We start from the raw sequence: 23,748 nt of genomic DNA on the forward strand, positions 1-23,748 counted from the left end.
TAAGGTTAAAATTCCCGACCCTGCCGGGAAGCGAACCCGGGACCCCTGTGACCAAAGGCCAGCACGCTAACCATTTAGCCATGGAGGCCGGCCACATTTAACGGAGGATTTGCCTTACAAGGGCTACAAGCAGGCAAGCACATGAACTTATTATTATTATTATTATTATTATTATTATTATTATTATTATTATTATTATTATTATTTTCACACTCACATGATCACTGAATTGTACTGTTACAAATAACTTTGAAGATAGGGGACCTCTCAATTATTTGGAACTCTAGGTAGTGAAAGACGTAAATCTCTTGCAGGTTCACCACTTGGCTGAATGGTTAGCCTAGTGCTCTTCGGTTCAGAGGGCCCCAGTTCGATTCCCGGCCGAGTGGGAGATTTCAAGCTTAAGTAGTTAATTCCCTTGGCTCGGGAAGTTGTGCTGTCCCCAACGTCCCTGCATCTCACACCACCAGGCTAGAAATAGCCACACGAGGCTGACGGATGCGAGCACCTTGAACATCCATCGAACCGACAAACTTGGGACCAGAAATCCAACACTCTACCATCTGAGTAACTCAACCCAGCCTATCATATCAGCCACTGAAGATTTCACTACGCTGACTACGGCGTACTCCCAGAATCCGCAGGCCAATTGGTTGGACAGCAGACCAAAGACCTTAATGCGTTGCAAGTATCACAGGTTGGTTGCTTGTTTTGTTTATAACAGAGAAACGAGTTAAAAAATATTTGTTCTTACTGTGATTCGAACTGGAATCATCCACTAGAGTGGCTGATATGAGAATTAAGAGGAAAGTGACAATTGTTACACAGCATATTACAAAATACAGAAATGACGTTTGTAGGCAACAAACGTGTTAAGTACAGTATATAATACCAAATACAGTTTTTCTCGTTTCTGTTCGTTTGTCCAACCCTTGCCCCATTTCTCTGAGGGGTCGGATATGAGGCGAGGTGAGATGAATCTGTCGTGGCGGGTTTTTATGACCGGCTGCCCCTCCTGACGTCAACCTAATCAGAAGAGTTAACAAGATGAAATGAATGACGTGATATATGATACTAGGAAGGGAGAGGGTGAAATCCGGTGCCGGAACGTAGCCTACTCCTGTCGAATAGCACCAAGGGGTCTGCTCAAGGCTTAACGTCTCCATCCGACGGACGAATCACCATCAACAGCGCCATATGCCCTCACACCATATGAGCATTGCGGAGAGGTTTGGAATTTAATCCAGGCTTTTGGCACGCAATCTAGTGATTAGAAATTGTATACCACCACCTTCCTACCCTACCGGGCAAAATTCTGATGGTGAATTTGTATCGACCAACGGGACTCGAACCGGCTAACCTCCGTGTCAGACCGTTTAGACTTCAACATCTTAACTAGCCAGGCGGGCTAATATTTGTCAATTCTATTTTGACATAAATGTCTTATGGTTGGGGATCATCTAAAATTAGCGATACGAAATAAGTGACGCTCCCCGTGGTGTAGGGGTAGCGTGCTTCCCTCTTACCCGGAGGCCCCGGGTTCGATTCCCGGCCAGGTCAGGGATTTTTACCTGGACCTGAGGGCTGGTTCGAGGTCCACCGTTGATGGATGGCCATGACCGTGACACATGACATATTTCCCAAAGAGAAATTTGACACCATTTTTATGACTTATTACAGCTACAGCATACTAGGAATGTAATTAATTATGTTCTGCGCTGTATTCCGCAAATTCATCATCATCATCAGTTTACCCTCCAGGTTCGGTTTTTCCCTCGGACTTAGCGAGGGATCCCACCTCTACCGCCTCAAGGGCAGTGTCCTGGAGCTTCAGACTCTTGGTCGGGGGATACAACTGGGGAGTATGACCAGTACCTCGCCCAGGCGGCCTCACCTGCTATGCTGAACAGGGGCCTGGTGGAGGGATGGGAAGATTGGAAGGGGTAGGCAAGGAAGAGGCCGTGGCCTTAAGTTAGGTACCATCCCGGCATTCGCCTGGAGGAGAAGTGGGAAACCACGGAAAACCACTTCCAGGGTGGCTGAGGTGGGAATCGAACCCACCTCTACTCAGTTGACCTCCCGAGGCTGAGTGGACCCCGTTACAGCCCTCGTACTTCAAATTTCGTGGCAGAGCCGGGAATCGAACCCGGGCCTCCGGGGATGGCAGCTAATCACGCTAACCACTACACCACAGAGGCGGACATTCCGCAAATTACTAACTTAAAAATAATCATTTTTAAGTACAATTAAGTGGAATTATTTCCTTCACCATGGAATCTGTTCGGATTATTCGACATTTGCGGGGTTCTGCTGTATGCTAATTTGATACTACCCAGACAATTTGCTCGTCAATTTCCACGTTCTTTTGTCCCGACCAGGTTACATCACTCTACTAACAGAGAAACCAAGAATAAGCACAGAGACGTATAGAAATGGCCAGAGACAGTTCGTGTCTTCATTCGCAGGCAGAGTCAAACCTACGGTCTTAAGCACAAGATATCACCCTAAACATTTGATCGCAAGGTATTAATAAAACAATACCTTTCAGAAATAAATCTAATTTCAAAACCTTGCGATGGAAATACCATACATTGTAAGTGTATTAGTATTCCTTCATTTCCTGACTACTCGCCGTCAGTCCCATCCCTGAAGGCCAGATGAATCTCTACTTTCTTCATCATAATCGGTCTCGGTATAAACAGATCATAAAAAGCCGGTATGTGAAAAGCAGCTGTTGACGTAAGAAGAACCACAGCGAGTATTTTTATAAGCACAAATACTTCACCCACCTAGAAACACATTTCACACACACACAGCACTATACACTACTCCACCAACACTTCCGCTGCACATCACCGCGCGAGCAACACTGGCCAGCCTGATCACATGAGTCAATAGCGTAACAGACTTCAGTGACTCAGACGGTACAGCCTGCAGCACTGCATTCCGCGCACCTCGACGAGGAAACCCAACCGCCTACCTCGCCAGTCAGGAGGGCGCCCTAACTTAATCCACGACAACCCGAACATTACACTCAGACTGGACTCTAGAAACACTCCCCTCCCAATAACAGGGCCGCCACGATGGACAGAGTAGCCGAGATCCTGTAGCCAAGATACTCCCTCTTCCCGCCAAGTAATACCAAGTCAATCCTCCACTTCACGTAAACCAATATATTACGTAAAACCAAAACTCCTTCCCGCCAAGTATATTCATTTTTCCATTTCCAAACCAAGAATCCTCTCATTTCTACAACCAACCACCATACACGCTGCCTCCAAACAAACCACCAACAGCAACAGAACGATAGGAGGTCGCCGCAGCAGCACACTATTTATGTTTATGTTTATGGCTTGCCGACCGGTACCGGATTTGAATGTCCTATGTTAAAATGTATCCCCTGAATGAATGGTTTTAGTTGCGGGTTAGAATTCGGAATTTAGAATCATGGCTAACCAGCGTCTGGCCTAGCGCTAGGCGCTGCTAAATGCAGGATAACCTTCGGCCTCTTGTATTTGAGGCCTTGGGTTTCCTAGCGTGTTTACACTACTGGGTTACCCGCTAGGGGTAGCTTATTGTATAATTTGGCAGCCATGTTCTGCCTTCTATCCCTAAGGGTTGTAATGTGACTGTCGACATTTCGCACGTACCAACTGGCACCCGTAATAAGGCAAAGTGCCCGGTTCTGTACGGATTGCACCTTATTCAGGTGCCACTCGGTGGCAATGCCCCATATAGGTCAGGCATACTGCAGTAGGAGACTAGTGAGGCGAGGTGCACCGCTAAATTCCGAGAATTAATCTCTGCTTTTCAAAATTCCAATACCAGCACACTAGCATTACACATATAAATTCAATAATTTATATAAAACAAGTCACTGCATATACCAATCGATATAGCCCCGCTGCAATACCAAAAGCAACTTTGGGCGACCATGCAGCCCACCACATACCCAGTCGTACTGGTCGCTGTGCCAGTCTGGTCAATGGACAATACGATCGAGGGCAACTATCAATACTAATTGCAAACAACAAAACACACCCTAAAACTATTAAAAATGCCTAATTATTTTAAAACTACGTAAACACATACGCTCACAAATAAGCCAAAAGAGTAGCGCAAAGGCGTACCGGTATCAGCATTACGCAAACCACGTATCTCTTAGGAGATAGAGGGCACATACGGATGATGGATAGTATCTAGAATCAAGATCTGCTACTTCTTCTGTGATACGTATTTTCAAAATCACGACCAGGTTGTTGACCGATATTCTAGTAATCAAACAGTAGTTTGATAGAAGATGGTGACTGCAGCACTGACCAGTCACACAAAAATACGATACGACACACGAGAAAACCCGCACTTATTCAGGTTAATAGTAATTTAAGAGTAGACTGAGGCCTGTTATTATTTCTTAATACGTGCAGTATATTTTCACCTCTCTCGTGACTCGGACCGGAGCTAAATGTAACTTCCAGTTAAGTCGTTAAGTCCACTTCCTTTTTTTTTTTTAACAATATGCTTTACGCCGCACCGACACAAATAGGTCTTATGGTGACAGTGGGATAGGGAAGGGTTAGGAGTGGGAAAGAAGGGGCCGTGGTACAGGTATAGCCCCAGCATTTGCCTGGTGTGACAATGGGAAACGATGGAAAACCATCTTCAGGGTTGCCGACAGTGGGGTTCGAACCTAGTCTCATTTATGACGAAAATGGTACGAAACTTGCTGAGGTGTAGGTGATGGCAGTAATATTTAGAGCACTAGTGCGTCAGGATCAGGATCAGCCGTGGCTGGCTTGACAGGCAGCATACTGTAGCCCAAACGCAGTGAAAAGTGGGAACCAAATATATAAAGAATTGCGGAATCAGGAGGAGAGCCGCTGAGGTCTCCTTTTAGTCGCCTTTTACGATACGCTGGGGATCCCTTCTACCATCCCCACCATCAGCGGGAGGAGTATAAGAAGAAATAATAATGCTATTGGTTTATGGCCCACTAGTTATCGTACTTTTATGGCTTGTAATGAAGGTAGTGATTGTTATAAGAGGTGGTACAACTGGTCAACCATCCTTTACTATCATTAATTAGCAGATCGCCTATGAGGCATCGATTCGAAAGACCTGCATCCGGCTCCATGGCTAAATGGTTAGCGTCCCGGTAGGGTCGGGAATTTCAACCATAATTGGTTAATTCCACTGGCACTGGGGCAGGGTGTATGTGTCGTCTTCATCATCAACACTTCATCCTCAGCATGACGCGCAGGTCGCCTATGGGTGTCAAATGAAAAGACCTGCATCTGACGAACCAAACTTGAGCTCAGACACTCTAGGCACTAAAAGCCATACGCCATTTATTTATTTATTTATTTATTTATTTATTTATTTATTTATTTATTTATTTATTTATTTATTTAAGTTTACCTGCATCAGCCCTCTACGAAGGCCACACGCCATTATTTTAATAATTAGGGGAGAAATAAAAGAGGTCCAATCCTTCAAAAAATGAAGGTATCGGCAAAATAAAGAGGGCCACGCAGGGCATGGAAATGATGACTCCCTATGCCCAGCAAATCCATTAGGCCCACTGTCGAAATCGGAAGAGTACAAGAGCTGACAAAGAGAGGTCAGATAGGAAAGATGAAAGCAAGGAGACTGGTACAAGTAAGTGTCAGACTCATCTAGGGTCCCCCTCGTTACCAACCCACTTTTACGGTATTTAGAGACGTCAAAGTGCCGAAATTTCGTGCCCCCGGAGGTCTTTCAAGTGCCGCCAATTCTATCGACACGAGGCTGCTGGCGTATTTAAGCTGTGATCGAACCCGCCACCTCAGGCTCAGAAAACCAGTGGAGCAACTCAGCCCATGTATGAGAAGATATGTCTCCCCGAGGGTTTACCTTACCGGGCGAGTTGGCCGTGCGCGTAGAGGCGCGCGGCTGTGAGCTTGCATCCGGGAGAAGATGGTTTTCCGTGGTTTCCCATTTTCACACCAGGCAAATGCTGGGGCTGTACCTTAATTAAGGCCACGGCCGCTTCCTTCCAACTCCTAGGCCTTTCCTATCCCATCGTCGCCATAAGACCTATCTGTGTCGGTGCGACGTAAAGCCCCTAGCAAGAAGAAAGAGGGTTTACCTTAGGCGTCACTCCGTCTGTTGCCTGTGACGGATGAAGAGAAAAAGATTGTACTCCGGAAGGCAGTCTCTCTCTCCAGCCACTCCCATGACTGACTGTCTACTGCCAGAGGTATGGCCTTTGCGGTCATCCATCGCGCACAGTCAAAACGTAACGACGCAAGGTAACCGTTAAAATGTCAAGAGGCCAGACCACTTAACAGCAGCACCATATGGTCCGGCACGGCTGTTAATTAACATTCAGAACAAAACAGACGTGCTTAAGGCAGTGCAGTATCTTGAGTTTCAAGTCACGGGCTATTCTACCCGTGTTCAACTCCCCACCACAAGCCTCCCAGGAGTATCTGCTGCTCGTAAAATTACGTGTAGCATGTTGCTGAGTTATCGCTAGCAATGCTGCATAAAAGGATACTATAGGCCTACGTGTTGAAACGGAATCATTTTGAGATATTATACCCGTCCAGAACTTCGCAATCACGCCAGATAAAGGCGATATGTTTCAAAAATGCTAACTTAATGTTCTTCACAACGAAACTGGTTTGATATTTTAGGACTCATTCTGGCTAGCCTCCAGTAAATTATACTGTGATCGAACCCGCCACCTCAAGCTCCTAAACCTGGTATTCTGCCAAAGGAGCCATTCAGCCCAACTATGAGAGTGGTGGTGGTGGTGGTGGTTATTGTTTTATAAGAGGAAGTACAACTAGGCAACCATCATCTATATAACACTAATCAGAGAGAGAAAATGGAAGGGATCCGACACTTCAAAAAATGAATATATCGGCCATAGGAAGATAACCGTCACGAAGGGCGTGAAAATGAAAGACTCCCTAGCCCTCGGAAATCTAACAGCGTCGGGGTCGGAAAAGAACAAGAGTTGACCAAGGCAGTTCGGATAGGATAGATGAAAGTGAGGAGCCTGGCACAAGTAAGTGGAAGCAATGCCAGGACCAGCTAAGGGTCCCGTGGTCGCAACCCACGGTCCAAAGTTAAGAGCCCCTGGAGCCCCTTTTAGTCGCCTCTTACGACAGGCAAGGGATACCGTGGGTGTTATCCTACTGCATCCACCCACAGGAGGACCAATTATGAGATGAGAGAATTGTATGTGTTATATCCAAAACAAAATTAACCACCAGAAAGTCAGAGAGGGAGGGTAGGGGTGGGGTTAATTCCTCGGTTGGTAAAATGGTTTCCCTGCCTGATTAACAGCCCCCACACCTCCCCATCACAACACTCTTGCCATAACCTACAAATTATACAATATTTACCACTAGGGCCAGCAGAATGTGAAACAATGTTCAACTGAGGAACGGAATGTTTATATTAATGAAAAGACCTACTTTATAAAATAACAAAAATCAGCACAACTGTTTTGCAACTGACTGAATAAAATTTAGCCATCACTTTGTACAGACATGCATCATAGACAAGGAACTTCAAGGACATCACCTCATGCAAGCAAGGTATTTCTGTAGGATGAAATGAAATGGCGTATGGCTTTTAGTGCCGGGATGTGTCCAAGGACTACGGCTCGCCAGGTGCAGGTCTTTTAATTTGACTCCCAAAGGCGACCTGCACGTCATGATGACGATGAAATGATGATGAAGACGACACATACACCCAGTCCTCGTGTCAGGGAAATTAACCAATTATGGTTAAAATTTCCGACCCTGCCGGGAATCGAACCCGGGACCCCTGTGACCAGCACGCTAACGATTTAGCCATGGAGTCGGATTTCTGTAGGATAACGCACTTTCTTAACAGTAATTGCTCTTTTTTTACATTTCATAAATTCAGAAATGTGTACCTTAAAAATACAAATGTATTATTTCTCCCAAAACGTTACAGAATTAAGCATGGCATCTTTTTATGTAACTAAGAAAAGGTTTAATTCTGAAAATCCAGTGGTGGTGGTGATGATTATTGTTTTGAGAGGAAATACAACTAGGCAACCATCCTCTTTAAACACTAATCAGAGAGAAAATATGAAAAGGATCCGACATTTCAAAAAATGAAGATATCGGCCAAAGAAAGACAAGGGCCACGAAGGGCTTGAAAGTCCCTAGGCCTTGAATGTCCGAAGAATGTTGATGGAGGAGGAATTGGCTAGAGAAGAAGCCTGATTCGCACTCTGCAGAAAGGTATGTTGATGGTTCACTACGGCCTGGTAAATGATACAACTTCAAAAACTCACAAGGAATTTGCAGTCGTCGTGGTGTTCAAGTATAGGCTTGCAGTGCTTATGGAAGTATTATCGGCACACTTTGTCTACCGATTCAGCACTAGGGAAGCTCACGTATCGCGTACTGTACACCAACCAACGCTATGACGAGCACGTTCATACCATTCATTACAGGGACTGGCTGTATAAGGAATGGTTTGCTAGTATCGCTCACCCCTCAGTCACTTTCATATCAACGCGAAGGATAAGACTGAGACACTACCAGACCGAGTAGCTCAGGCGGTGAGCGCTGTATCTCCTAAGCTCAAGCTGGTGCGTTCGAATGCGGCTCAGTTCGGTGGTATCTGAACGTGCTCAAATACATCAGCCTCATGTCGGTAGATTTACCGGCACGTAAAAGAACTCCTGTAGGAAAACATTCCAGTACCTCGGCGTCTCCGAAAACCGTGAAAGTTGTTAGTGAGACGTACAACGAATAATAAATTATTATTATTATTATTATTATTATTATTATTATTATTATTATTAGACAGAAAAATTAAAGTAACACGATCTAGACCATACCAGGAGATATAAGGCCTATGTATGTCGGTGCGAACTACTGTAATGCATGCGGACGACATACCGATTAATTTTTTGGAAGTGGAAATAGGACCTTTTGAACACACTCTCCTCGAATATATTACGTGCAGATGCTTATTTCTTATTCTGTGGTTCGACCTATGACTTAACGTGTGTAGCGACCCTGACACAACTACACTAAATTACAGTAATACCCTAATTGGTGCAGATTTTTTTACAACCTGCTTTACTTCGCGCCGACATACATAGTCCTTATGGCGATGATGGGATAGGGAAGGGCAAGGTGTGGGAAGGTAACGACCGTGGCCTTAATTAAGGTACATTTGCCTGGTGTGAAAATGGGAAACCACGGAAAACTAACTTCAGGGCTGCCGACAGTGCGGTTCCGAACCCACTACCTTCCGAATATAAGTTGATAACTACTGTACGTGACTCAAACCGTGCGGCCACTTGCTCGATAATTGGTGTTGAAAAGGGTTCAAAATAACTAAGAAACTTGATATCATTGTTTGATACCTCGCATTTTTCTCCATGGGGACAAATTAAACATTATTGTTTCCTTTGTTAAAACAGGAAATAATCCCCTAAAAAAACCAAATCCATATCGGTGCTGTCATTCGCGCGAACAAAGGCAAATAAAACCCTCATAATGGAAGAGAGGTTGTTTCAGGAACTGCTTAGAAACATTAACATTTCTTATGATTACAGATAGTTCAACAGTAAGATGATATTTCATGCTACTCACTCTGACACCCGGCACCAGCTGTTGTATGGATAAGGAAGACGAGCTCTGCGCGGTATCCAGTTCCTCGGAACTGGAGTGCGGGGATCGCTGTTCGGCTGTGAACACACTATCGTGTGATACACTCAGCCCGGAGTGACAGGGATACAGACCATTACCACTCCTGGAATAGACATAACATCATTACAATTCCTGAAACAGTGATAGATCACTATCATAACAGCAAGTCACACCTGTTTTTGGTACCGGAATGCCATTACCACTCCTGCAGCAGACACATCGTTACAATGTCTAAAACAGTGACAGACCATTACCAGTCCTGGAACAGATACATCACCATTTCGGTTCCTGAAACAGTAACAAGTCAAACCTGTTTCTAGAATAGCGATACACACCATTACACCATTACATTCCTAGATACGACACCATTACAGCTCCTGAAGCAATAATATACCAATTCTAAAACAGATACATCATTAGAATTCCTGAAACAGTGATAGACCAGACTTGTTTCTGGAACAGTGACAGACCATTACCACCCCTGCATCAGATACACCATTACAGTTCCTGAAAGAGTAACAAATTAAAACTGCTTCTGGAATAGCGACAGACCATTCCCTTCCATGGAACAGATGCAACATTACAGTTCCTGGAACAGAGACAAACCTTATCGTTCCTGCAACAGCGATAGACCCTGGCTAGGTCTGGAATAGGTGCGTCATCATCATCATCATCCTTAGAAAACAGAGTCAACTACTATTCATACAACGGCAACAGACTATTACCGGTTCTGGAACAACCCGAAATCGTTCCATTTCCACGAAATGCTTCAAAAGTCCGGGCTATACTCTTAACGAGATGACGAGACAAGTAGACTGTACTATTAATAGTACTAATGATGCAACTGTTAGTTTTATAAGAGCCCGGAGAGAAAGAAATCTTTCGAACTGGTAAGTTAAACTTGAAGCTTGTACGTAGGCAAGTCAATAAGTATCTGCAGTTTTATTCTAATCATAGAGTTAGTATATTATACACTAGAGGTAGCATTGGCGCTGCAGTCGCGTGCGAAGTTGAACGAATGCGCTGTTTGGCAAAAGCTGGATTGTTTGGCACTGTCACAACTGGAGCTTCCCGATAAATTGAAGTGTATACTTCTCTGAAGGAATAGCATAAGCTATAGCTGTTCTTGGAGCAATGACGGATTAGTGCAGCTCATCTCATGAGATAGTGACAGACCATGAAGGCTATAGGGAGTTCAACATCAAGAACGACAGTCTTGCCTGTAACATACAGATAGGCGCGCTTTCTTCTACTTCATTTTCCAAATGATTCACCACAAGCTAGGTAGTATTGTACTTAATTCTTGTTATTGGTCCTTGGTTTTGGAAAACCGAGTCATCTGCACGTGCTCAGTGAAAGAGAATTATATATGAAATCTAGTTGTGCTGGATTTACATGTAATTATTTTCGGGCTGTACTGTGCGACTCTTTGGCTGAATGGTCGGCGTTGAGGCCTTACGGACCTCAAAAAAAAAAAAAGTTAGTGTGTAAACTTCGACCAATGTGTTTATACTTAAAAAAAATAAAAATAAAGTGAAACTAGAACTCAGTCCTTTATAGCATATACCATAATTTTGATTTCAATTTGTGTCAATTTAAATCAAAGATTTCAGGAAAATGCGTTACCTTGTGATTAGCATGCCTGGAAAGCAGGTTGTAAATATTTCTCAATTAGAGACGAACGACAGCTGTTGCGAATGACCACATGTATCCGAAAGACAAAACAAAATCAGGTCTTGTATACTTATTTCCGCCGTAAAAAGAGAAGTTCTAAAACAATGATCATCTCTAATCCTCCAGGATCTTTCATGATGTGTGCGAAGACGGCTTTTTTTTTTTTACTACACGAAACGTTTTCAATTGATTTTTTTTTTTTTTTTTTTGCTAGTTGCTTTACGTCGCAGCGACACAGATAGGTCTTATGGCGACTATGAGACAAGGAAGGGCTAAGAGTGGGAAGGAAGCGGCCGTGGCCTTAATTAAGGTACAGCCCCAGCATTTGCCTGGTGTGAAAACGGGAAACCACGGAAAACCATTTTCAGGGTTGCCGATAGTGGGGTTCGAACCTACTATCTCCCGAATACTGGATACTGGCCGCACTTTAGCTACTGCAGCTATCGAGCTCGGTCAATTGATTTTTAATCTCTAAGAAGTATTAAGAAACCACATCGTCCTTCGCACAGGCTGCATCTGCTGTAGGTCCGAGCTCCGTCTAAACTCTGAAGAACTACTAGCTCTGTTCGAAAATTAACTAGCGAGGTTATGAAAATTGTCAGTTCTCGGATACTGTTCTTGCTGACGTGAAAACATTAACCACGGCTACCTGATTTATTGATGTTAAGAACAAATACGACATATAATACTTCACGGGTACAAATTGTATCTGTGTTGTAGTGGTTAGTGTGATTAGCTGCCCGAGTTCGATTCACGGCTCTGTCACGAAATTTGAAAAGTGGTACAAGGACTGGAACAGGGTCCACTTAGCCGCCGGAGGGTCAACTTAGTAGAGGATGTTCTATTCCCCCCCTCAGCCATCCTCGAAGTGAATTCCCGTTCTTTCCCATTTCTCCAGGCAAATGGCAGGATGGTACCTAACTTACGGCCGCGGCAGCTTTCGTCCCTCTCTTTTCCAACCTCCCCATCCCCTAAAAAGCCCCTTTTCAGCATAGCAGTTGTATCCCGACCAATAATGTCTCACGCTCCAGGACACTGCCCTTGAGGCGGCAGAGGTGGGATCCCTCGCTGAGTCTGGGGAAAAACCAACACTAGAGGGTAAACGAATTAAATAAATAAACTTGATAGGTACAAATTAAATCTAGGGTGAGACGCAATATCTCACGGTTTACATTGCCTAAAGCTTGATAGGCTTAAGAGAGGCCAATAATTCGTTTCTACCGCAGGAAAGTCATAATGTTCCTGGTTTTACGTCCCACTAAACTACTGTTACAGTTTTCGGAGACGCCGAGGAGCCGGATTTTTGTTTCCTAGGAGTTCTTTTATGTCCTAGTAAATCTATTGGACAAGAGGCTGGCGTATTTGAGGATTACCGTCTGGCCCACTCAGCCCAGGCCTAGGATATGGAGGTGTTTAGCCCAAAAGTTTTTTTTTTTTTTTTTTTGGTATATCGTATGCACCTATTTTCAATAGTTACAGAAATAACACACGTTTTCGAAAGGAGGGTCTAAACTTAATAACAAAATCAATGAACATAAAAGGCTTCATATTTGTCAGTCCCTCTCCTGTCCACTGCCAGAATATTAAACGAGGCAGTCACATTAACGAAGCCTAACTCAATGAAAATGTGTCAATCGTGGCCCTTAATGCAATTACTGGCATGTGCCACGCAATGCTGCTATGCAATACGCGCGATTGTTAAAAGTGTATAACTCTATTTAACAGTGGCAAGAGGCGAGTATGGATGATGAATAGGTAAAGAAAGACTGCTTCAACACAATTATATCTAATAAATAAATAAATAAATAAATAAATAAATAAATAAATAAATAAATAAATAAATAAATAAATAAATAAATAAATAAATAAATATGAATCCATGGTAAAAGGAAATTCTTCGGTTTCGGTGCAGCGAGGTTTTGAGAGAGTAATGGATGAGGCTACGTTATACATGAAAATAATGTCGTCATTGGGGATAGGACACATATAAACATTTACAGTAGGTCAAGTCGCGTGGTTCTTAGTGTTATCAATTATCGTTTAAAGGTTAGAACCTGAAACGCTAGCCGGTATAAGCGCAGCTCTGGCGACAAGAACGACCTTGGGTGTCCGTGAACAGGTATTCCACCAATCAGCCGTCTTTTGAATACATAGCGCGTCTTATGCAAGTGCGTACGGTCAAAAGGGCCGTTATTACATTTATTTGTGCGAGTTTTGTGTATGTATTTATGAACCACGCTTGGGAACAGGCTACAAGTGAAATGCACAACAACGTTCTTGAAGACAACATTTTAGATGTCACAGAAACCAGCGAAAATATTCGAAAGTACAAACAATATACGGGTATCTTAAATAAGCAATCGGTTTGGGATGAATAAACGTGACACCGTCGGTGCTGGTGTGAAGCAGCTGCTTGCTAGGAACAGTCGGTCCATGTGCAACTCAAAATACAAAGCGAGCTGGTGGTTAATGCTTCAAAAGTCCGGGCTATACTCTTAACGAGATGACGAGACAAGTAGACTGTACTATTAATAGTACTAATGATGCAACTGTTAGTTTTATAAGAGCCCGGAGAGAAAGAAATCTTTCGAACTGGTAAGTTAAACTTGAAGCTTGTACAGACGTGCACATTAATGGTGTCCCGACATAAACAATCAACACTGTCCCACTCCAGTACTGAAAAGAAGGGGAGAGAGTGAAGGGGTAGTGTTGATGGCCAATCCAGTACAAAACATGGGGGAAGGGAGTGAAGGGGTAGTGTCGAAAGCACAACGACTCACCTTCTCGCTTAACGCATTGCTGCATGGACTGCATGCAGACAGCCCGCTACAAGACTTCGTTGTGATCGAAATGGGGACAGTGACGGATGTATTGAAGTACAGCATTAGATTACCTACCCATCCGGCCCCGCGGTGTACGGGGCAACGCGTCCGGCCGCCCCGGGTTCGATTCCTGGCCGGGTCAGGGGGTTTTAATTGTAAATGATTAATATCCCTGGCCTGGGGACTGCGTGTTTGTGTCGTCCTTAACGTTCCTCATATTCAACACTCAACACTTCCGCAATTCCAATTACATGCAGGTTCATATATTGTGCAAGTAGGGGCAAAAGAACTCTATAGGTCGACGCCTCGAACAAATAGTATTTTAACCAAAAAAATAAAAGGTAACCTACTCTGATAATTACAGTATTAAGACGTAAAGGAGGGTTTTAACCGAAAAGTAGTGTACCGAGCTCGATAGCTGCTGTCGCTTAAGTGCAGCCAGATCCAGTATTCGGGAGATAGTAGGTTCGAACCCCACTGTCGGCAGCCCTGAAGATGGTTTTCCGTGGTTTCCCATTTTCACACCAGGCAAATGCTGGGGCTGTACCTTAATTAAGGCCACGGCCGCTTCCTTCCCACTCTTAGCCCCTTCCTGTCCCATCGTCGCCATAAGACCTATCTGTGTCAGTGCGACGTAAAGCAACTAGCAAAAAATAGCAACCGAAAAGTATATTATACTAGTTAGGAATATTTTGTAGCTGCGTTATATCGGGTCTACCAATCCTCCTTCACCTCGTTCTTGCCATATTTCTATCCATCTCCAAACTGTCTTAAGACTGCATGGTATTGCTTGTGCTATTGCTTGGGGGACCATGTGAGCCTCCCACATGCCAATAATACGGCCTCGATTCACCTGTGATAGGATAGGAGCCATCCTATTACAATGTTACAGTATAACGCCGGAATACACACACTGTGTATTCAGCACTACCTGTTCACTCCCTTCCCCTCCTTTTCAGTACAGGAGTGGGGCAGTGTTGATTGTTTATGTCGGGACACCATTAGTGTGCGTGCGTGTACGTAGGCAAGTCAATAAGTATCTGCAGTTTTATTCTAATCATAGAGTTAGTATATTATACACTAGAGGTAGCATTGGCGCTGCAGTCGCGTGCGAAGTTGAACGAATGCGCTGTTTGGCAAAAGCTGGATTGTTTGGCACTGTCACTACTGGAGCTTCCCGATAAATTGAAGTGTATACTTCTCTGAAGGAAAATACCAGTCTCCTGTGCAGCTTATGGCTGCATAGAGAGGTTCACAAGGGGCAGTGGCATATCATTTCACAGGTATGTTTCCTTGAAATTCATTTCCGTGCGTATAAAATAGTACTTTGCGTAACACTTATTGTCATGTGAATTGTCCTACTTGGGTTTACTTCGCGAATGATTCCCCTGTCGGCGTGAATGAGATTCTTTGGATCTTTCTTTGAAGACAGAAATTAAAGTTTTAGGAAATATAAGGGATGACATTTTCCTTTCACTGAATGGCCATGCCTATGAAAGCGAATATGCAGAAAAATCATGTACATGATACCGAGCGAGTGACTGCAGGCATTAGGTCACGTAGCTGTCAGCTTGAACCCCACTGTCGGCAGCCCTGAAGATGGTTTACAATGTTTACACCTTAATTAAGGCCACAGTCGTTTGCTTCCCACTCCTAGCCCTTTCCTATCCCATCGTCGCCATAAGGCCCATCTGTGTCGGTGCGATGTAAAGCAAATTGTAAAAATCATTGTATTTTTTCAGTTCTCTTCAATCATATAATTTACCACTTTTCCTTTCCATTAACAGAAATCATTTTACAAGTTAAAATCTTAAAGCAAATCATACATTTCAGGAAAAGCTAAATAAAAACTCCATAATAGACTGAAACCGCAAGCGAGTGTCATATTTCCACTTCTAATCGCATTTAGAAAACATCGATAATAATAATAATAATAATAATAATAATAATAATAATAATAATAATAATGAATTTACGTCCCACTAACTACTTACGCGCTTTTCAGAGACGCTGAGGTGTCGGATTTTTTTCCCACGGGAGTTTTTTCATGTGCCGGTAAATTTATCTACAAGAGGCTGACATATTTGAGCATCTTCAAGTATAACCGTACTGAGTCAGGCTCGAACCTGTCAACTTGGCTCAGAAAGCCAGCGTCTAAACCGGCGATGACAATATTTTGTCTACTTTACCCCAAAATCTCGCCAACGCTTTTAGGCCTAAAAACTCTCTCATCCGCTTCGTACGAGAGAGGACATTTTCGGTCATTGGGCAGAATTATAGCAGTCCTGGCCATTTACACAAAAGATAGCGGAATATACGTGCCCTCCTTTTAAACGTATGTTGTTAGAAGACTTAATATGAACAGCAAATTGATTTTGTATTACTTAACTGCAACTCAACACCGTCCTATTTTATCACGCATTTCTGTTGAACTTATGCTTTTGGGGCTTTCTTTTTTACTGGAGAGAAGCACGCAAGTATACTGTAGTATTTGAGAATGTTTACATGTAAGAAATTTAAACCGTATCTATATCCACAGTTTTAAAAGTCCCCAATTTACATCGATGAGTACGGCGGAGTGAGCTTTTTGCCAAACAGCTGCGATTTCAACATGCTCCGCTCGCTACAGTGATTCTCTCGTAGACGGTGGCGCCAATGCTACCTCTAGTGTCTTATTTACTAAGTCTATGATTCTAATTGTCTTTAGGTTGGCTCTATGGCGTTGTGTGCTCACCAGCCGCTAGATGGCACCGCTATGTACGTCTGTGCACGGCCGACTTGATGCGTCGGTATAAAGAGCGCAGCGAGGGATCCAGTCGGCCGTGGCCTGTGGTAGGTTTCAGCGTTATCAGATGACTACAGCTAGCGCTGTTGCGACGTAAAGGAACGGAATTTCTTATAAGCTTTTAGTACAATACGGGAACAATGTTTTGCCACAGCGAAGTGTTTACCATTAGACTGAAGAGTTCAAAACGGGTCGCACGAGCGTGAAGGATGAGGAAAGATCCGGGCGTCCATCTGCAGCTGTAACTGATGCCAATATTGAATAAGTGTGTGATATGATCCTGAATAACAGACCAGTGATTGTTCTATGAACTTCCACTCTTGGTACACCCTCAGACCACGAAAACTTATTACGGAGCGCTGTTCTTTCTTGGTGCAAACAGAGAGTGACGCGCCCATCTTTACGTCGCAACAGAGCAAGCTGTTCTGATCTGATAACGCTAAAACCTATCACAGTCGCAGACAGCGGTGCCATCTAGCGGCTGGTGAGAACACAACACCACAGAGCCAACCTAAATATAATTAGAGAAAACTTGAAGATATTTATTGACTTGCCCTCGTACTTTCACACAAAAGAAATAAACCGAACACCACAACGCAACAGCCCCGAAGGGCCAGGGCCTAGGTACGACGAATCCTCTCGGCCGTTATTCGTAGCTTTCTAGACCGGGACCGCTATCTCACCGTCAAATAGCTCCTCAAATCATGTTGGCAAAGTGATCCTCGAACCAGCCCTCAGATCTAGCTAAATCTCTCTGACCTGGCCAGGAATCAAATCCGGGCCCTCCGGGTAAGAGGCAGACACGCAACCCCTACACCGCGGGGCTGGCATACCAAAGGAATACATCGACGGAAATCGTCAGGAGAGTACAAGGCAAGCAGCATTCCGTTAAGAATGTCCTATTTCAGTAGGTTTGTTAAAATGGAACATGTCAAATACTCTCACGTCCCATGTGCACTGTTTTAACCCCTCCCTGTGCCTTCCCGAACGACTGGACAGAAGGCACTTTCGATGTTGGCAACACGAAAAAGTCAGGAAGATAAACTGTTGAGTTCAAAGGTGTACAGTATGAAATAGTGCTGCGAAGTACAAAAGTTAAGGGACTGTTTTTAGAAGATTGCGTAATTAGTTAAGAGACGATCTACAACAGTCGTCAAGGTAAGATGGAACCTGCCTTATAACGGATTCCACACTTTCACAACTAAAATGTCCCTTGTTAAAGGTGCCTATTTAATTAAGGTTGTGTAAATAAATGAATATTGTAATGACAATCCTAAGTTAAAGAATATGTTTACTTTTCTATAACCAACGCAGGGTCCATTTACCCAAAAACATGACGGCCTCAGTTCCTAGAAGCGAGCTGGAGGCCAGTAGTCAATCACACCCTGCAACCTGCAGAGTTAACGAGTTCTAAGTGATCCTTGTTTGTTTTGGAGAGGCTGCCAAACCACATTCTTCCTCACTCTCTGTAGTATTTACCTTTTCTTCGTGTAGAGTGCAGCAGCCGATTTGGCAATTCTGGCTGCAGTAGAGGTAGTAAATCCTATAAGCTGCTAATAGACACCGAGCTGCCGCTGGAAAGTTGTGGTGTGAAGCGAGGTCGTCATGAGTTGTCCCTAACTGTATACATGAAGCACTGTGTTATAGTCGGTCTAGAAACTTTCCTAAGACACTTTATAATGTCTGATTCACTAAGTGCAATCATGAAGTCAGGACAACCTGAGAGAAATATCCACACTAATGCATACATTTTTGACATCTTGAAGTTGTCTTTACTCTTTAATACGTTAGGACACAAGTGTTGCCTTTTTATGCATTAAAGGACGTAATTATAGGAGTTATTAGTAACATCGTTGACAGATTGTCCAAACATCTCAGTCGACCGTCCATTGCGATACGCAACACCTGTACAGACTTTTATTCCCGAAATAACTGCCAGATGTGAAATGAATGGACAGCTTTGTGGAATACAGCCAAGCAATACAACAGCAGATATTCTGCACATAAATTCAGCCCAAAATACCGAGACAACCATGGTATACAGGCGTTCGATGGTGCAAGGGCACGGATAACTAACATGCGGATGAGGTTTAATCATGGGTCATTTCCGGCACATCTGAACAAGATAGGTGTCACCGCTACATCTGACTATCCGTGTAGTGCTACAAATGGTGGGAATGTAAACCAGATCTTTTTAATGTAGGGGTCCCATACTACAAAAAACGTGAAATTAAGCAATTTTCTCAATTGTGCCGAAAGTTGAAGGGCTGACGGGTCCGGAAAGGTTTTAAATTGTGAGTCTTGGATACGTTCGGCTCTGTGGTATATTGGTTAATGTGATTAGCTGCCACCCCCAGAGGCCCGGGTTCGTTTTCCAGCTCTGCCACGAAATTTGAAAAGTGGTACGAGGGCTGGAACAGAGTCACTCAGCCTCGGGAGGTCAACTGAGTAGAGGCGGGTTCGATTCCCGCCTCAGCCATCCTCGAAGTGGTTTTCCGTGATTTCCCACTTCTTCTCCAGGCAAATGCCGGGATGGTACCTAACTTAAGGCCATGCCCGCTTCCTTCCCTCTTCCTTGTCTATCCCTTCCAATCTTCTCATCCCCCCGCAAGGCCCCTGTTCAGCATGGCAAGTGAGGCCGCCTGGGCGAGATACTGGTCATCCTCTGGTCTGACGCTCCAGGACACTGCCCTTGAGGCGGTAGAGGTGGGATCCCTCGCTGAATCCGAGGGAAAAACCAACCCTAGCGGGTAAACAGATTAAGAAAGAAAGAAAGAAAGAGTCTTGGATAGCTCTATCAAACTTTTTTTTTTTTTCGATAATCACTTCCGGCCTAAATGCAGTTCCGGAAAAATAGGCTATTAGGATTTTATTCAGATCCTAGCCAAATTAACTTTACATGTTTCTGTAATATGTTTCTTGGTGCAATATCCTCAGGCGTTTTTATTTTTGAAAACTGCCCACGCCGAATGCAGTTGTAAGGAAGGGCTTAAGTGAAACTCTGCATTGACTCACATAAGCGCTCGTAGTGGTAGAAGAAGGCAAACTGCTAATTTAATGGACCGGATAACGATGATTAAGAAAAGGATTGTCATTTTTAGGACGAAGTAAAGAATATATTTACTATATTATATTTCATTTACCTAAAATTCGTAGGCCGATCCCCTGGTGTAGAGGTAGCGTGCCTGCCTCTTATCCGAAGGCCCCGGGTTCGATTGCCAGCCAGGTTAGGGTTTTTACCTGCATCTGAGGACTGGTTTGAGGTTCACTCAGCCTACGTGATTAGAATTGAGGAGCTATGTGACGGTGAGATAGCGACCCCGGTCTCGAAATCCAAGAATAACGACCGAGAGGATTCGTCGTGCTGACCACATGACACCTCGTAATCTGCAGGCCTTCGGGTTGAGCAGTAGTCGCTTGGTAGGCTAATGCCCTTCAAGGGCTGTAGTACCATGGGGTTAGGTTAGGTTAGGTTAGGTTAGGTTAGGTTAAAATTCGTAGCTCATATCCCTATGATGTTTTCAACACTGAGTTGCTTTCCTGAAGGGCTAGAGGTGTGAATTTTTGAATGAATAATGACTGAATACCACATCCCGTAGAGAAACCGGACAAGGGTTGGACATACATACATACATACATACATACATACATACATACATACATACATACATACATACATACATACATACATACATACTGTACATACATACATACATACATACATACATACATACATACATACATACATACATACATACATACATACATACATACATACATTACAATGACTGAACAGCAAAGTTCTCGCGCAGCTTGGAGCTCTACTGCCAACAAGTATCCAACAGCTATACCGCTTTTCACGCGAGTTTAATCCTGATGTAAACAAATAGGCGGAGCACGTTGCCTTTGCACGTGGACATAGACGTAGTTGATTGGAGAAGCAACCGTCGCACTCACTCGATTGTATGTGAGCTCGAAGAAAAGTAGTACGTCGCATTTATTTTATTTTATTTTAGTTTAGTTTATTGCATTTAGAGAATTTGGAAGAGTACGTAATCAAATTAAAATATGGTTGTCATACATACCAGTGTATATATGCTTCTTTTATAAAATAGTGATTAAATAACGAGAAATGAAGGCACAAGGCGTGGTGTAATACAGGAAGTCTACTCGTAGTGGGGGAAAATCCCAAGCTGTACAGCGTGGAGATAAGGTGTTGCATCTTCCAGCAGTCAGTGAGTCAGTATTTATAGTGAGAGAAATGGAGCAAGAGGTAGAACCATCGCGTGTAGTGAAGCACAAAAGTGGAAATCCGCCCAGAAGTGATCATAGGCAGTGCATTGTGAATATGTTCAATAAACTACGTGAACAGAATCCAGGTTTAGTCGTTTATTCAGAAGTTCAGATCTTCGTCCTATGTGATGCGTAGCCCTGTACGTCCGAACACGAGACGTTGACGGGGTGGAAGTCGGTACTACACGCTCAGCGAATCACAACTCTTTCTTCGGCGGAGGCGTGGACATACCATGTTTACGTCAGGATTACACCGTCGTGAAAAGACATATATTAGCATTATTGCGATGTGACTAGATTCCACGGAACAACAGTAATTAGAGATGTATTTTAGCACAGGATTGAAAGAGGCCTTGGAGAAAAGAGTAACTCCAAATATATTAGGAACAGCATTAAAAGAACATATTGAATTTTCTTATTTTTATTCAGTTGGGTGGTGTCGAGTAATGGCATCCGGAGCACGACCAGTGTGTCAGACTTATGAAAGGCTTCGCTTATAGGGTCAGTCGTGCTGCGATAGTATTTTCTGATCCAGTGAAGAAAGTAACAGCAAACTACCTCATTCCTCATCTTGCCTACTACACCTTATTTTGGCGTCACCTTCCGTTTTTGCTGTTTCCCTATAACAGCATAATCTTTGGTAGTGCTATCTGACGATCCAACCAACCTCTGGGCTGATGACCTCACAGACACAGGCATTTTAAAAGAAAGTGTACAAAAGTAACTATTGCACAGTAGAGGAAGTTTAAAAATGTCATTCGCAGTGCAAGGCTGAACTTACTTGAGGTCGAACTGCGAAGAGTAAATCACAGTATCATCTTGCCCTACAACGCTAGTCTGCAGGCTCATTCTGAGCAGTTCCAGCTCTTGTTGAATTATGGCAACGTTTATTCAAAATTTGATTCCTTCGTAACAGCTGTTAGTTCTTGCTGGAGAGAGGGGAGGCGGCATGATTAGTTCAGTGGCTTAGCTGCCGGCTTCCCATTCAGAAGGACTAAGTTCGAATCTCGGTCGATTATTCTCGAATGTCACATGGCGTCAGGAAGGGCATCCGGCAAAAACCAAACTGAGCCTGGGTGGCTCCAGCAACCACCAGAAATAGCAGAGATAAGCTGAAGAAGAAAACAATTTAGTTGATAGCTCCGGCTAGAGGGCGTGTTCAATATGTGTCGGCAAGACCGCTATCGTTATTCGCTACTCGGCAGACGGGAAGGTCGGAGACGATTTGATGATTGACTCTGTAACTTACCCTAAATACAAGCTTACACGACTGTGGTAAGTAGAGTACACCCACCTCCTCCTCGCAGAAGGGTCATCAGCCGCCAGCAGCTCGCTAGTCGAGCGGCTTCTGTGAGAGTCCAATGGAGGACCGGGTTCGACTCCAGGCAGTTCCTCGGGTGGCAACTCTTCCTCGTGCCTGACCTTCCTCCGGAACATACGGCGGAGGCCCCGGAACGGGTGGAACCTGCGCTTCTTGCTCGTCTCTGAAACAAATAACACTGTAAGTATGGACAAGATAATTAATAGGAAAAACCCTTTTCATGTTATGAAATTAAAAAAAAAAAATACAGAGAAAGTCGATTGATATTTACAGCAACGGCCCTTGAAAATATCTTCAAGAAAATCTACAGGTTTAACATGGTATCATTAAATGACATCAACAGAAATTACTATGGGTTCTGCATAAGAGAGGCTAATTTTTGGTTACAGCTACAAGTGAAAAATTTGCACAAACATTTCTGATTACAAGATACACGGAGGGTGTAGATTGCTTAATTTACAATTAACTTTTGGTGCCATGAATGCTTGTGATTGTTTTAGTTTATAAATGGGCCAGCGTGTAATTTTTCTTCTCTACGCCTTTTCACTTAAATTATAGAAACATGAGGCGTGTTTCTTTTTTTAACGTCCCTCTAACACCCATAGGTTTTTGGTGACACTGGGGTATCAAATGGTTCATGTTTGTGGGTTACTGTAGTCACGTCCTAGTTCGTGAACCATGGGCAACGGCTGAGTGGCCTAGTAAGTGGTCCTGAGAGTCGGGATACCAGTTGCTATGGAATGGGAGTGGGCATCTCGGACATATTCTGAGTCGTGGCCCTCCTTGTGCTCAGGCGGCCAGGACTATACAATTCACCGGTGGTCCATAACCCGTTAGAGGAGAGATCCTCACTTGGACTATGTGCAAGTAGGGCAGCATCCTGCTTCATGAATTTACCGAGCTCAGAACACTTTAAGCAAGCCTCGGACCTATGGGAGTAATGGAGTCCCACTCCCATTTGACAGGCGAGGGACTCCTTGGAAACAACTTGGCGAACGAAATGGAATTCGATGGGGAGCTATCAATATTAATGGGGCTTATGGAAGAAAGAAGGTAGAACTGGCTGAGTCAGCAAAGAGGATGCATCTGGATGTGCTAGGAGTAAGTGATATTCGGGTAAGGGGAGATAAGGAGGAAGAGATAGGAGATTATAAAGTGTAC

The 23,748-nt window shown here is 43.8% G+C and overlaps 1 protein-coding gene across 4 annotated transcripts in view; it reads right to left on the minus strand.

Moving 5' to 3' along the window:
• LOC136866342 (platelet binding protein GspB) overlaps positions 1 to 23,748 on the minus strand; it is a 549,318-nt gene that overhangs the window by 287,861 nt on the left and 237,709 nt on the right. For 3 of the 4 annotated variants that reach the window (XM_067143204.2, XM_067143206.2, XM_067143205.2), the window contains 2 exons: positions 22,561 to 22,750; positions 9,636 to 9,795 (listed from right to left, as the gene is read on the minus strand). In XM_067143204.2, coding sequence (XP_066999305.2) covers positions 9,636 to 9,795; positions 22,561 to 22,750 — 350 coding nt within the window. Of the gene's footprint in view, positions 1 to 2,789; positions 2,833 to 9,635; positions 9,796 to 22,560; positions 22,751 to 23,748 lie in introns of those variants that run through there. The other variant, XM_067143207.2, reaches the window with a different exon arrangement.

The sequence above is a fragment of the Anabrus simplex genome, chromosome 3, assembly GCF_040414725.1.
Source record: "Anabrus simplex isolate iqAnaSimp1 chromosome 3, ASM4041472v1, whole genome shotgun sequence".
Lineage (NCBI taxonomy): Eukaryota > Metazoa > Arthropoda > Insecta > Orthoptera > Tettigoniidae > Anabrus > Anabrus simplex.